The sequence below is a fragment of the Thunnus albacares genome, chromosome 6 (genome assembly GCF_914725855.1).
Source record: "Thunnus albacares chromosome 6, fThuAlb1.1, whole genome shotgun sequence".
Taxonomy (NCBI): Eukaryota; Metazoa; Chordata; class Actinopteri; order Scombriformes; family Scombridae; genus Thunnus; species Thunnus albacares.
Genome location: NC_058111.1, coordinates 2,432,317 through 2,447,798, shown reverse-complemented (window position 1 = coordinate 2,447,798; position 15,482 = coordinate 2,432,317). Strand labels below are relative to the sequence as shown.

The 15,482-nt window shown below is 43.6% G+C and overlaps 1 protein-coding gene across 1 annotated transcript; it reads left to right on the top strand.

The window, feature by feature from the left end:
* The first annotated feature begins 527 nt into the window (after positions 1-527).
* Positions 528-14,536, top strand: shkbp1 (SH3KBP1 binding protein 1). Its single transcript, XM_044354761.1, is given in 18 exon segments — positions 528-733; positions 1,598-1,651; positions 2,810-2,855; positions 2,980-3,112; positions 3,946-4,026; positions 4,141-4,311; positions 5,259-5,349; positions 5,607-5,797; positions 6,017-6,132; positions 6,647-6,734; positions 6,928-7,044; positions 8,369-8,539; positions 9,447-9,602; positions 11,117-11,213; positions 11,353-11,537; positions 11,719-11,821; positions 13,415-14,147; positions 14,149-14,536. Coding segments are annotated over 18 exon segments (2,634 nt in total). The 5' UTR covers positions 528-674; the 3' UTR covers positions 14,191-14,536.
* The last annotated feature ends 946 nt before the right edge of the window (positions 14,537-15,482 follow it).

Below are 15,482 nucleotides of genomic sequence, written 5' to 3'. Positions count from 1 at the left end.
TTTCATTCCACCACTGGTCATTTATTTTATCAAAAGCCTTTCTAGGAAAGAAAGAAACACCAAAACACAAAGAGGGGATCAATGCTAAAAACTTGATATGACTAACTCAGACTGCTGAAGCCTCATATAAGCTTCACATCAACTTTTAAATGACTGTGTGGACACACTGTGGATTTTGGCCTCCATCACTTCCATTGAAAGCACATTTGAAGGATCTTTTAATCTCTGAGTACTTCAACCACTGTTTGAATTTGTCTTTTTATGTATATTTTTCATCTTTTGTGAAGTATGTTTATTTTTCATATTATTATTAGTAGTAGTAGTAGTAGTAGTAATAGTAGTAGTAGTAGTAGTAGTAGTATTAAAAATAATAATAATAAACTTTTTTACATCTTGGCTGAAATGAGCTTCCATATAGTTTATATATTATCCCCCTGAGCTGAAAGAGTCCTGTTCCAGTCTGTGACTCCGGTCCGTGGTCTGGGTGTGTCTCCTCCCGTTGATGCGCAGATCCACCGCGGGTTTTCTCTCCCGCCCTCCGCCTCACTGCGCGACAGGAAGTTGGCTTAAAAACAAGAACGGAAACAGAATTCATCCTAAAAAATGGATTAAAATTTAAAAGTATTGTTGTTGTTTTTGGGGGTGCCAGGCTGCTGGAGTAGCTAACTGTTCAGATGATGTCTAACACGGCGAGGAGCGGGGACATCATCCACCTGAACGTCGGAGGGAAGAGGTGAGGAACCGGAGGATGTGTCGGCTAACCTCGGCTAGCCACCGGGAACACGGCTAACATGGAGGCGCCCATTATCGGACAGACCCATATCCTGCAATATCACTGGTGTTTGTGATGAGTCTAAATATCTGAGTAAATTACAACTAAGTTATTAACACTTTACAGCCTCTGTGACAAACAGTTCACCACTCAGATAATGTTAGTTTTTGTTATTAACCGAAGTGTGCCGCTGATGTGCAGCAGCTGGTGGCTCATTGTGATTTTCAACGCTTAATTTAACTGTTAACTAACTGACAAATCTCATATTGATCATTTTGTCAGTTAGAAGTCGTGTTATCGAAAGAAGAGTGATTCACAATGAGAAAGATAGAAGCCAAAATTAGCATATGAGTTGTGGGTGGCTTTGTGTCCGACGATGGAACTAGGGGAACTAAGGTAGCGATAAGCCGCTGTAACATGCTAGCTGTATTCTACAAATTTGCGTAGTCGACACAAACAAAGAATAAATAAGATTAATATGTTTTACGAAATCTAAATAAGTGTTTTTCTACAACTTCTATAGGAATAAGCAAGAGGTAACGTCTCTGTCCGACAATGGAACTCAATGTCAAATTTGGCAAAATGGTTAAACATACAGAAAAGATCATTTAGCATCTTAGGTCAGTTATTAAAGCTGCTTTGATTCACTGATAACTGTCTGAGAGTTTATGTGACGGTTAAATTGCCTCAATGATGCTATTCTGTTAAAAAAAAATACTTATATTCAATCTATTTGTGCGTGATAAAGTCACATGAAAGTCAACATCAACGTAGGTCATAAGAGTTAACGAGGTTTTGTTTATTTATTTGTTTGTTTGTTTACAGGTTCAGCACCTCCAGACAGACACTCACATGGGTTCCTGACTCATTTTTCTCCAGGTGGGTGAAGAAAACACACACACACACACACACACACACACACACACACACACACACACACACACACACACTTTAAACAGCCAACCCTGATTTTTAATCTCCAAAGCCAAACTCCATGTAAAACTTTTATACTTCAGTTTTATGTTTCCTTTATGAAAATACAACCTCCAATTAAAGTGTAAGTCAAGATCTTTTATGAATAAGATGTAAAAATAACTGTGATTTAAAAGAGAAGTCCTGCAAAAAAAATCCTACTACAGTAAAAGTACATAAGTATTATGAGCTTGATGTAGTTAAAGTATTGCAGTAAAAGTACATAAGTATTATGAGCTTGATGTAGTTAAAGTATTGCAGTAAAAGTACATAAGTATTATGAGCTTGATGTAGTTAAAGTATTGCAGTAAAAGTACATAAGTATTATGAGCTTGATGTAGTTAAAGTACTGCAGTAAAAGTAGTGGTTTGGTCCCTCTGACTGATATATTATTATATATGACATCATTAGATTATTAATAGTGAAGCATCAGTGTTAGAGCAGCATGTTACTGTTGTAGCTGCTGGAGGTGGAGCTAGTTTACACTACTTTATATACAGTTAGCTAGTTTAGTCCAGTGGTTCCCAACCTAGGGGTCGGGCCCCTCCAAAGGGTCAGCAGATAAATCTGAGGGGTCGTGAGATGATTAATGGGAGAGGAAAGAAGAAAAAACAAAGTTCTGATACACAAATCTGTTTTCAGTTTTTGGACTTTTTCTCTAATCTTTGATTTTTGCTGAAATATTGGATCATTTGAACATTTATTGAAATGAAAGCATGTGAGAAGTTTAGAGGGAAAAATCACTATTTGGTGGAGCTGTTAACAACTCATAGACATGTGAAATGTGACCCCGACTACACACTGCTTTTTGTAAGACGTCAAAAGACAAAAAGGTTGGAAACCACTGGTTTCATCTTTAACAATGTGTTGTATTTTAAAAGCTTGTTATATTATCCATTGTGTCAAATCTTCATGTGAAAAGTAACTAAAGCTGTCAAATAAATGTAGTGGAGTAGAAAGTACAATATTTCCCTCTGAAATGTAGAAAGTAGCATCACATGGAAATACTCAAGTAAAGTACAAGTACCTCAAAACTGTATTTACTTACTTTGTTTTCGTCTTCAGTCTCCTGAGTGGTCGGATCTCGACGTTAAAGGATGAAACTGGAGCTGTGAGTAAACCGTCTCCTCGTGTCGTCGTCATCGTTGTGTAATAACTGTACCTGAGTCTGATCTCTCTCTCTCTCTCTCTCTCTCTCTCTCTCTCTCTCTCTCGACCCTCCTCTCTCACCGTAGATCTTCATCGACAGGGACCCGTCTCTGTTCGCTCCCATCCTCAACTTTCTGCGGACCAAAGAGCTGCACCCCCGCTCCATCAGCGTGCACATGCTCATGCACGAGGCCGAGTTCTACGGCATCACGCCGCTGGGTGAGACGCACATATGATAAGCTGCAGACCTGCAGCGGTTTAACGTCTCGTCTTGCAGCAGTAATGCAGCAGTGTCACTTCAGCTTCTGCGTGTTGAGTTTAGGATCAGTTTCAGATCAGGTCAAAGTGTGACCATATCTCACCTATTCTGAGCCTCTCTTCACTGGTTAAGCTTTCAGGTTCTTCTTTTAACTTATAAGGACTTGCATGGACTTGCACCACCTTACCTATCAGAGCTAATTACACCGTATTCACCAGCACGCCCTCTGCACTCTCTCCATGCTGGTCTCCTGGTCGTTGGTTTCAGAGCATTTGCCTCCCGTGACCTTTATCTCTGGAATTAAAGAAGCACGTTCAGTAGAAAGACTGAAAACTTACCTTTATTCACTACATTACAGCCTCCCCTAAAACACCTTTTAACATCTATTTAACATTGATGTTTTTAATGTTTCACTTTTAATTGTTATGGATTGCTGTATGTGTGTTGGGACCATGCTGCATGGTGGTGATTCGGCACTTTAAGTGAAATAGAATTGAATAGAATAGAGGTGGTGATAAAATTACTAGTTTTTTGACTGATGTATCGACTTCAAAACACAATCTGACCCTGGAATAAGTTTAAATCAGATCTGTATTTCAGTTACGTGAGTCTATCAGCACCCTGTTCACTAACCTCTGAGCTTTAGTGCTGCTGCTGGACCTGAACAGACAGATTCAGACACATTTATGGACGATAACATCATTTTAACTCTGTATCAAACTAAAACCAGTAGAAAATATCAATGTTTTAAATTTCTCCGCTCTGTTTTTGTCTGTTTTGTGTCTTTTAACAGTGCGTAAGCTGCAGCTGTGTGACGAGCTGGATCGATCCTCCTGTGGAAACGTGTTGTTCAACGGCTACCTGCCTCCACCAGGTAAACCCCCCCCCCGTGACATCATCAAGCTTTATGAAGACCTGATTCAGCTCCTGACATCATGTTGTTTCTGTTTTACCTCCCTGACTTCCTGTCTGTCTGTGTCGTCATCAGTGTACCCGGCGAAGCGTCTGAACCGTCACAGCGTGGCAGGGTCGCAGTTCATGGGGGGACGATCTGCGCCCGCAGAGAGAGCGCCGGTCAGACGCAGCAACACCATGCCGCCCAACCTGGGGAATTCTGGGATACTGGGCCGAGCCGTCGCCGAGGAGAGGCCGTCCGGAGGTCAGGACACACACACACGCGCACACACACACACACACACACACACACACACACACACACAGAGGACATGGGATGTATATAACAGGGATGTGCTCGAATACAAATATGTTATTCGTCAAAGCACAAGTAGTGGGGTTTTTACGAATATTTGTTTCATACAAATATTTTTAAAAATATTTGTTTTTGGGAAGAAAAAACAAAACATGTCACATCCACCTGCTACATGACGCACATTTCCTAATGTGGACATCACTTAAATTTTCTAGAATTGAAAGCGTAATAAAAACAAAAACAGGATTTTTAAGCCTCTTTCCACTTTTATTCGAATACAAATAATTTTGCTGCCTCAACAAATACAGATACAAATATTATCCATTCACTTTCATGTTCACTTCCAACTGGTGGATGTTGGTTTCCAGCACTGCAATCATCTGTAGAAGTTTGTGGAAGTTGTCTGTGGAGAAGGGGGGCATCTTGCAGCTATTTAGTTTTAGCTAATACCACGTTTTCAGTCACTGCAGTACAGGCTTGTGCTGTTGGTAGGCCTTTCTTATTTAATACTGAGGAGGTCATAAAAATGTTGAAATATGTATTATAATATATATATGTATATGTATTCAGGAGCTGCTGCTCGTAGTTTCTCAAAGAAGAAAAACAAGAATATCAGCAGAAAAATGCAAGCAGAAGCGAGAGCAAATAGCAGAGTGTCTGCACTCTAACAAAGCAGGAAGATAGGGGAGAGGAGTTTGAAATTCAAGATGAATGTTTTCTTTTTTCTTTTTGTCCTTTCTTTCTTTCTGTCTCTCTCTCTCACACCACCATCTGCCTTCCTCCACCACCTCTCTTTTTTCCCCCTTTCATCACTGCTTCTCTGGCTCTTATTCGCAGTCTAATGTTGGTTTTTGTTAGATCTTATAAAGTCTTCTAATGTGTGTGTGTGTTCGTAGGTCCGTTATCAGATCCCGGCATGGTTCGGATCATCTGTGGTCATCATAACTGGATCGCTGTGGCCTACGCTCAGTTTGTTGTCTGCTACAGGTAAAAACTCACCGACTGTCTGACAGTATTTCTAATAAAACACCAGAATCTTTTCTGAAATCTGTCATGAAATATAGTTTAATGCCTTTTATTAGAGAGCTGAGAGTTGTTTGTTTTTAGTTCTGTAATGTAGTTTGGTTGTCGATGGTTTTATTTTATGAGTATTTATTTCTTCATTATGTTTTGTTGGTCAGTTTGTTTTGTATTTGTTTGTGTGAACGAACCCTTTAATCGTCTCCTCTGCGTCTGTGCGTCAGGGTGAAGGAGTCCACCGGGTGGCAGCAGGTCTTCACCTCTCCTCGTCTGGATTGGGTGATCGACCGAGTCGCGCTCAACGCCAAAGTGATGGGCGGCTCGCTGGGAGACAACGACAAGATGGTAGCCGTCGCCTCGGCAACGGATATCATCCTCTGGGCCATCTGCCCCGACGGCAACGGGAATGAAATCGGTGAGAGTCTCTAGACGTTTGGATGAATTTTTACCTCCATTATCAGATGTGAGATCCTTTTATGAGCTGAAGAGGTGTGTGAGATGCTCCCCCCAGTGAATTATGGGTAAACGAGTTACTCATAACCACTTACAGGGTTAGGGTTAGAGAGCAGAGCGTGAAGCTGTTCTGTGTTAGTTTGTCGACTCATCTCTGAAGTCGTGTCTTTGTCTTCCGCAGGCGTCTTCAGTCTGAACGTGCCGGTGGAGGCTCTCTTCTTCGTTGGTAACCAGCTGATCGCCACCAGCCACACGGGGAAGGTCGGGGTGTGGAACGCCGTCACCAAACACTGGCAGGTGGGTGGAGACACGCTCAGGTCGGCCGTCACATCTCACAATTAATCTGTCAGAAAAAAAAAGTCCTTAAAGCTCATGTTGACGTCTTCAAATGTCCAAAAAAGTCCAAAACTAAAAGATGTTCAGCTCCATCATGTACGGATGGATTTGAGAAGTTGACATTTAGAGTAAAGAAGGAGAAAAAGAAGTGAAATCCTGCTACTATAGTTTGTTTACGTAGCCTCCGGAGCCGGAGGAAGCTTCCTGAAAGCTGACCAATCAGAACAGAGTGGGCTCATCAGGAGGCGGGGCTTAAAGAGACAGGAGCTAAAACGGCCTGTTTCAGACAGAGGCTGAACTGAGGGGCTGCATAAAGGACCAGTAGAAGATAAATAAGGAGTTTTTAACTGGAAATCATGTGAAGATATTCCAGTAGAGCCCCAGAATATAAATATAAAGCTGGAAATGTGAGTGTAACTAGTGAGCGAGCTGTTGTTTGTGTGTGTGTGTGATGTTTTCTGTCGTCTCTGTGCAGAACCAGGACGTGGTTCCTATCAGCAGCTACGACACCGCCGGTTCCTTCCTCATTCTGGGCTGCAACAACGGATCCATCTATTATATCGGTAAGACCTGAAACCTGCAGCTCAGCTGTAACACTCACACATCAGTGGTTCAGTATCAGTGTCATGTATCAGAGTCCAGACTGAAATATCTCAGCTGCTATTGGACGGATTTCTGTGAAAGAGTCGCTGCTGTTCGTGATGTGTTTGTGTTTGTGTATTTGTGTTTATGTGTTTATGTGTTTGTGTTTGTCAGACGTTCAGAAGTTTCCTCTGAGGATGAAGGATAATGATCTGCTGGTGACGGAGCTGTACAGAGACCCGACTGAAGACGCCATCACTGCTCTCAGTGTCTACCTCACACCCAAAACCAGTATGTTAAACCATCTACTACTACTAATACTACTACTACTACTACTATTAATACTACTACTACTACTACTACTACTAATACTACTACTACTACTACTACTACTACTACTACTACTACTAATACTACTACTACTACTACTATTAATACTACTACTACCACTACAACAACTACTAATACTACTACTACTACTACTATTAATACTACTACCACTGATACCACTGCTGCTGTAGAAGGTTGGGTAACCTCAGTACTTTTAGGGAAGCAAAACTAAACTGAGGACCAAAAGTCAGGAGCTTCATTTCCTTTTTCTCAATCAAATAGTTCCTGATTTCAATCTAAAGGAGGTTTAATCTGTATTTATGCTTTATTTATTTATTTTATTTAGACGGAACTTAATGTTTCAATAACATTTAACATTTGAGAACTTCTTCTTTTCTTCAAGTAAAAGACTTTTGTAGAAAAACATGTTTATATTTCTTAAAGTAAAATGTCAGAAAAGTAGATTTATTTTTATATATATATATATATATATATATATATATATATATATATATATATATATATATATATATATATATATATATATATATATATATATAGTTTTGATATTGTATCTCTCTAGTATAGGGAAACCTTTTTAAACAATACGCAGCACAAACTACTATTTCTGTAAATATTACTGCTGTTAATTAGACCAATAAATTAGTTAATATTATCTTTTCACAGATGTGTCAGCTGTTTGTCCACCAGAGAGCACTGATGTGTTTTTACACTGTAAAATGTTCTGCTGGTTCATTTAATACATTTAAGAACCACATTTAAGGATTTTTATCAAACATTTTTAATATATATTTATGTAAAGTGGTCTCAGACTTTTGGACACAACTGTTTATATATTATATTGTTTTTCTTCTTTATAATTCTCAAATATCAATATTGGTTTCAGCCTCAAACATGCAGGATCAGACATATACTGCTGGTAGTGACAGCACTACTATCACTACCTCTGCTCTCACTAATCAGGCTACAGCTCTCACTGCTACAATAACACAACTGCTACTAATACTCGTTATTCAGTATAAAATACCTATAAAATGTTTTCACTCCTCTTCAGAAGCTTTCATGTTTTATTGTTTTACAACATTGAATCAAAGTAATGTTATTAGCATTAATGATGAATACAAAGTATTTGTATTTAGTAGCTGCATTATAATGAGTCTCTAACAGCGCTGCACATCTGGAAACAGCAGAAGGGAGGATGAATACTTTTAATAGGAGCTGCAGCCACACAGGTACAGTGTAAATGTTTACGTCATGTGATCAGGTGACAGCGGGAACTGGATCGAGATTGCGTACGGGACCAGCTCCGGGACGGTCCGAGTCATCGTTCAGCATCCGGAGACCGTCGGCTCGGGACCGCAGCTCTTCCAGACCTTCTCTGTCCACCGCAGCCCCGTCACCAAGATCATGCTGTCTGAAAAACACCTCATCTCAGGTAAAGAGGGTTGAATCACCTGTAGAACGACTGATCACTTACATTTATGCCTTTGACAGAAGCTTTTGTCCAAAGTGACGTCCAGTTAAGATACAGAGCTGCTGCACAGCAGAGGTCTGATTTTAGAAGCATCAGGAGGATCTTAAAGCTGTAATATGTAATTATTCCACATTAAAATGTCTAAAAACAACTAGACCTATGTTATATATGTTGTTGAGTTGTGTACTTACATTATCCCAAACCCAGAGAAATCTGTAACGGACCGTTTCATTTGGTCGCCTGTCGATGGCGTCATACCTCCTCTACCAAAGAGTAAACACGCACCAGATGCATACGGCGGCGCTGTGTTTGTCCGCTACAATGGCGTCTACCAAAGAGTAACTTACACACATACAAGATAATACATCGGCGTTGTGGTTGTTCCACACAAACTGTTATAAATGGACTTTTATTCAGTTTTAAGACACATTTTCATGATAAATTTAGGTGGTTTTTAACTATATCTTTTAGCCGGAAGAAGGATTTTAGTCATTGGACGTCTGGATCTTAAGTTATCAGAGAAATAAACTGGACAAACGTTAGCAGCAGCTCGGCTAACAGCCCCTCCAGGAAGTCCGGTGGTCACCAAACATCGTCGGAGAAATATAGATTTTTAAAAAAACATTTTTTTTATTTTAGGTGAAACAGCTTTATTCAGTGTTTTAACGATTCTAATCTGTGTGTACGTTTGTTTTTGGAGAGGAGGAGACCTCTGTGGATAATTCAGCTCCCGGGAGAAACCTGCTGAACATCTGGATCTAAATTTATAAGTCTTATACGAAGTCTTCATCATCAGTCCAGTTAGTCGTTCGTCACTCTGCTGGTTGTCGTGTTTCTCCTCACGTTGTTCATGTTTGTCGTCTGTCAGTTTGTGCGGACAACAACCACGTGCGGACGTGGACGGTGACTCGGTTCAGAGGGATGATCTCCACACAGCCGGGATCCACGCCGCTCACGTCCTTCAAGATCCTCAGCCTGGACGACGTGGACGGACACGGAGGCTGCAGCGCCGGGACAGAGATAGGTAACACACACTCACACACACACACACTCACACACACACACACTCACACTCTCTCACTCACAACCACACTCACAACCACAGGGGGGAAAGGTCAGATTTTGTCTAATGTGTTCCCGGAAATGGTGCTAAAAGTTTAAGCTAAGAGCTTCCTGTTCACACACACACTCACTCACACACACACACGCACTCGCACGCACTCGCACGCACTCGCACACACTCACACACTAGCACTCACTCTCACATTCACTCACACACACACACACTCACTCACTCACACACTCACACTCATACACACACACTCACACACACTCACTCACACACATTCACACACACAATCGCACGCTAAGAGCTTCCTGTTCACACACACACTCACACACTCACTCACTCACACTCATACACACACTTGCATTCGCACACACACTCACTCACACACATCCGCACACACGCATTCACACACATTCACGCACACACACTCATTCACGCACACTCACACATACGCACCACTCACTCACACACACTCACTCACACACACACACTCGCACACACACACACAATCTCACTCACACGAACTCACACACACACACTCACACACACACACTCACACACACACTCGTGCACACATACACACACACTTACACACACACTCGTGCACACACACACTCGCACATATGCGCACTTACACACACACACACACACACACACACTCACTCACTCACACTGGCACACGCACACATACACACACACTCGCACTCACTCACACACATTCACACACACAATCGCACGCTAAGAGCTTCCTGTTCTCACACATACACACGCACTCTCGCACACTCGCACACACTCACACACACTCACACACTAGCACTCACTCTCACATTCACTCACTCACACTCACACACACTTGCACTCGCACACACAATCGCACGCACACACGCATTCACGCACACTCACACATATGCACCACTCGCACACAGTCACTCACAGACACACTCGCACACGCACACACAATCTCACTCACACGAACTCACACACACACACACACACACTCACTCACACTCGCACATGCACACATACACACACACTCGCACACACGCACACACACACACACACACTCGCACACATGCACCACACACTCACTCACTCACTGGCACACGTACACATACACACACACTCGCACTCACTCGCACACACTCACACACTCACTGGCACACACACTCGCACACTTGCACACACGCACCACACTCGCACTCTCAGTATAAGTGACACAGAACAGTCTCAGACGTCTTCTATGTTTTAAACTCATTGATATTTGTGAATATGACCTCTGATCGTCTGCTGAACGAGACCTCAGAGACAAACCAGCACAAATAAAACCTTTAACTATCTGACTAGAAACAAACCAGCGGAGGAAAGTGAGAAACAGATGTTGTGATTTTGGAGAACTGGCTTTTTTTGTAAAAATGTATTTACTTCCTGTTCTGTCCTAAAATGAGTAAGTGTGTGTTCCTGTGTGTCAGGGCCGTACGGAGAGAGAGACGACCAGCAGGTGTTCATCCAGAGAGTCGTACCGGACACCGATAAACTCTACGTCAGACTGTCGTCCAACGGGAAGAGGTGGGAGAGTCGTGTGTTGTTGTTTATATATTTTAGTGAAAGATTACAGGATTAAAATATCCAGAAGTGTACAAAGTGGACTTTGTACTTAAGTTATTTATTGTGTGTGTGTGTGTGTGTGTGTGTGTGTGTGTGTCAGGGTGTGTGAGGTGCGTTCGGTGGACACCACCTCTATCACGGCCTTCATGGTGCACGAGTGTGAGGGCTCGAGTCGCATCGGGTCTCGGCCGCGGCGCTACCTGTTCAGTGGCCATAGCAACGGCAGCATCCAGATGTGGGACCTGACCACCGCCATGGAGATCGCCGGCAAGGTCGACATCAGAGGTCAGACGCTTCAACACTCACAACTTTATTGTTCACTGACACAGAGGACACGTTTTACATCAGTGTGGTTTTAATGTTCTGGTGCGATGTGACTGTGAGGAGGGAAACACTGCTGCGAGCTCTGTGATTGGTCAATACCCTTGTCAGTGACTGATGTGGGCTGTGATTGGTTGTCTCTCAGCGCTGGGCGGGCCAACAGAAGAGGAGCTGCTGGAGCTGCTGGACCAGTGTGACCTCGCTCTGACCAGAACACCTGACAGCACACCTAGAGCCTCCACCTGCAGGTACACACACACACACACACACATACACACATATACACACTAACACACACACACACACACACACATATACACACTAACACACACATACACACTAACACACACTCACACACACACACACACACTCACATGCACACTCACACATACACACTGACACACACGCTCACACTCACACACATACATACACACACACGCTCACACTCACACACACGCTCACACTCACACACATACATACACACACACGCTCACACTCACACACACGCTCACACTCACACACATACATACACACACACGCTCACACTCACACACACGCTCACACTCACACACATACATTCACACACACGCTCACACTCACACACATACATACACACACACACACACACACACATACATACACACACACACACACTCACACACACGCTCACACTCACACACACGCTCACACTCACACACATACATACACACACACACACACACACACATACATACACACACACACACACTCACACACACGCTCACACTCACACACACGCTCACACTCACACACATACATTCACACACACGCTCACACTCACACACATACATACACACACACACACACACACACATACATACACACACACACACTCACACACACGCTCACACTCACACACACGCTCACACTCACACACATACATTCACACACACGCTCACACTCACACACATACATACACACACACACACACACACACATACATACACACACACACACACACACACATACATACACACACACACACACTCACACACACGCTCACACTCACACACACGCTCACACTCACACACGCTCACACTCACACACACACTCACACATACAAACACACTCACGCTCATACACTCACACACACGCTCACACGCTCACACACACACACACATACAAACACACACGCTCACACACGCTCACACTCACACACACTCACACATACAAACACACTCACGCTCACACTCACACACACACTCACACATACAAACACACACGCTCATACACTCACACACACGCTCACACTCACACACACTCACACATACAAACACACACGCTCACACACTCACACACACGCTCACACATACGAACGCACACATGCTCATACACACACACACTCACGCACTACTAAAATATCGTAGAGTCCTTAATATATTTTATGATTTAAAAAAAAATATCTAAAATATCAATAAAATTTTAGAATAGAAAAATGTGTAACTTACATGTAGGGACGAGTATCAGGATTTTATTATTATTTTATTATTATTACTGTGCAAAAACAAATAATTAGAAAAAGATAACAACTTATTTATAATATAAATAATATGACAAAATATTGTTCATAGAGCAGCAACATTAAAGTCACTATAATATCTCCCTAGAAACAAATGTAAAATCTAAATAAAATAAATAATATTTCAGACATGAAAACGTTGATGGAAGTTTGAAACTTCGTTTGTTGTGAAGAAGCTGAAACTTCAGCATCTTTACTCACAACAACGACGTTTTAATATTTAGCTGTTTCAGAGTTGACGGATGTGATGATCATGTGATCATGTGACTTCCTGTCTCTGCAGTCTGGTCTCTCAGCTCAGCGACGGCGTCCGGGCGGAGCGACTCCACTCTGCAGGAGGAGGAAGAGGAGGCGGAGCTTCGGGCTCGTCCGCTTCGTTGTGCGGCAGCCTCCCTCGCCAGGCTCCGCCCCCCGTGCCGTTCGCCAAACCTATGCGAGACTCCGGCCTCTCAGCCGGACCCGGAGCCGGACCGCAGCCCCTCGCCATCCCCGGCCCCGCCTACACCCACAGCTCTAACTCCACCCCCAGCCCCCGCCCCCTCCGACACCAGGAGCGAGACAGGGAGTGGGGGTCTGTCCGCAGGGGAAGCTTCGTGGAGCGCTGCCAGGAGCTCGCCAAGGGCACAGAGGCGGCGGCGGCAGCGGCGGGCTCTGGGTTCGGGGTCACGGCAGGGTCGGAGGGCGTCAGGCGGAGCTTAGCGGTGTGCAGCGAGTTAGAGGCCAGATTCGGCCTCCGGACGCCCACCACTTTCTCTGTGTCGCCCGGCGCTCGCCACTCTCCCGGAACACCTTCATCACTGTCGTCATCGCCGCTATCGGGGTCTTCATCACACCGCAGGACCACACCCACATCCCCGACGAGCCCCGCCCCCACAGCTGTGAGCCCAACCCGGTCTCATACGCCCGCCTCGCCTCGCCGCAGTGCCACCGTGCCTCCTGCTGACGTCCCAGCTTCCCCTGAGAGCCCAGCGAGTCCAGACAGCCCCGCCGCCGCCACCGCCGCCGCCCCCGCCCCCCCCCACCAGCCCCAAACCACATCTGAACGAGACCAGCTTCTGATTGGCTGGTGTGACTGAGTTGAGAAGTGATGCGTGTTCTCAGCAGGTTTGAACGCCTTAATAACCGCTCTGGATGAACAGCCAATCAGCTGCCTGATAGACTTCTGCTGCCATGGTTACCACATGCTTCCAGTTAACAAGATCACTACTCACAAACAACGTCAGGCGGGAAAAAACTTTCCACTAACTGATCAGTTTTATTTAAGCTGCACTAATCAATATCATTCTATTATCAATGACTCAAAGTGAAGGGCTGTTGTAGTTCTGAATTAACTGTTCACTAAGCCCCGCCCCCCCTTAGTTACCGTTGCTAACCTGTCTTCCTGTTCTCTCACAGCACATGTTCAGACGTAAACAAAAGCAGATCGTTTCTGTCAGTCGTAAGTAAAGAAACGACGTCGTTCTCACGTTGCCATGGAGATCTCGTTAGTCCTAATTGGAGCTTGTTAACTGTGGATGTTCTGGTTTCTTTAGTCTCAGTTGTGGACAAAACGAGACATTTGAGGACGTCGTCTTGGGCTTTTGGGAAACAACGATCCACATTTTTCACTATTTTATGGACTAAACGACTAATTGATTAATTGAAAATGAAAATAATCGTTAGTTGCAGCCCTGCTTATTACCTGCTGAGGCTCATTACAGTTGCTAAGCTACCATCAGACTTAAGTTCTTCAGGGGCAGGATTTAGCAAATGGTCAGTAGCCACCAAGTCTGGTTCTGGTTCTGGTTCTGGTTCTGGGTCTGGGTCTGGTTATGGGTCTGGTTCTGGTTCTGGTTCTGGGTCTGGTTCTGGTTCTGGGTCTGGGTCTGGTTCTGGTTCTGGTTCCGTACAGGACAGTTAGAGACTCGCTGGTGAAGAAAGCGGAACATCGAGCAGCTAAAGAGTCTAAAGATGTTTTTTCTCAGGAGCTGGTGGAGACCAAACCCGGAGCTAAAAGGAAAAGTTTTCAGCTCGTTCCGTTGCCTCCGAGCAGTGAAAACATCCGATAAATCAGCTTTAACTGAACTCGTGTTTGTTTTTTGTATATTTTGATAATAACAATATTTAAAAAAAACAAAACCAAGCTGTTAATGTTTATTTCCTGTTAGCAGATGAATCTAACCTTTTTCTATCTGTTCCTCCTCCGACTCCGACGGTCTGTTTGTAAAAGGAAAAAAAAAAAAAAAGTTTATTTTTTAAATTTGTGTTTTTTTTTTAAACAGTTTTGGGTTCCGGCAGGTTTTGGAGCCCCGACTGTTAATTCACACTGTGATGAAGAACAAGTCGTCTTCAGTCCGTTCAAAGCTGCCAAA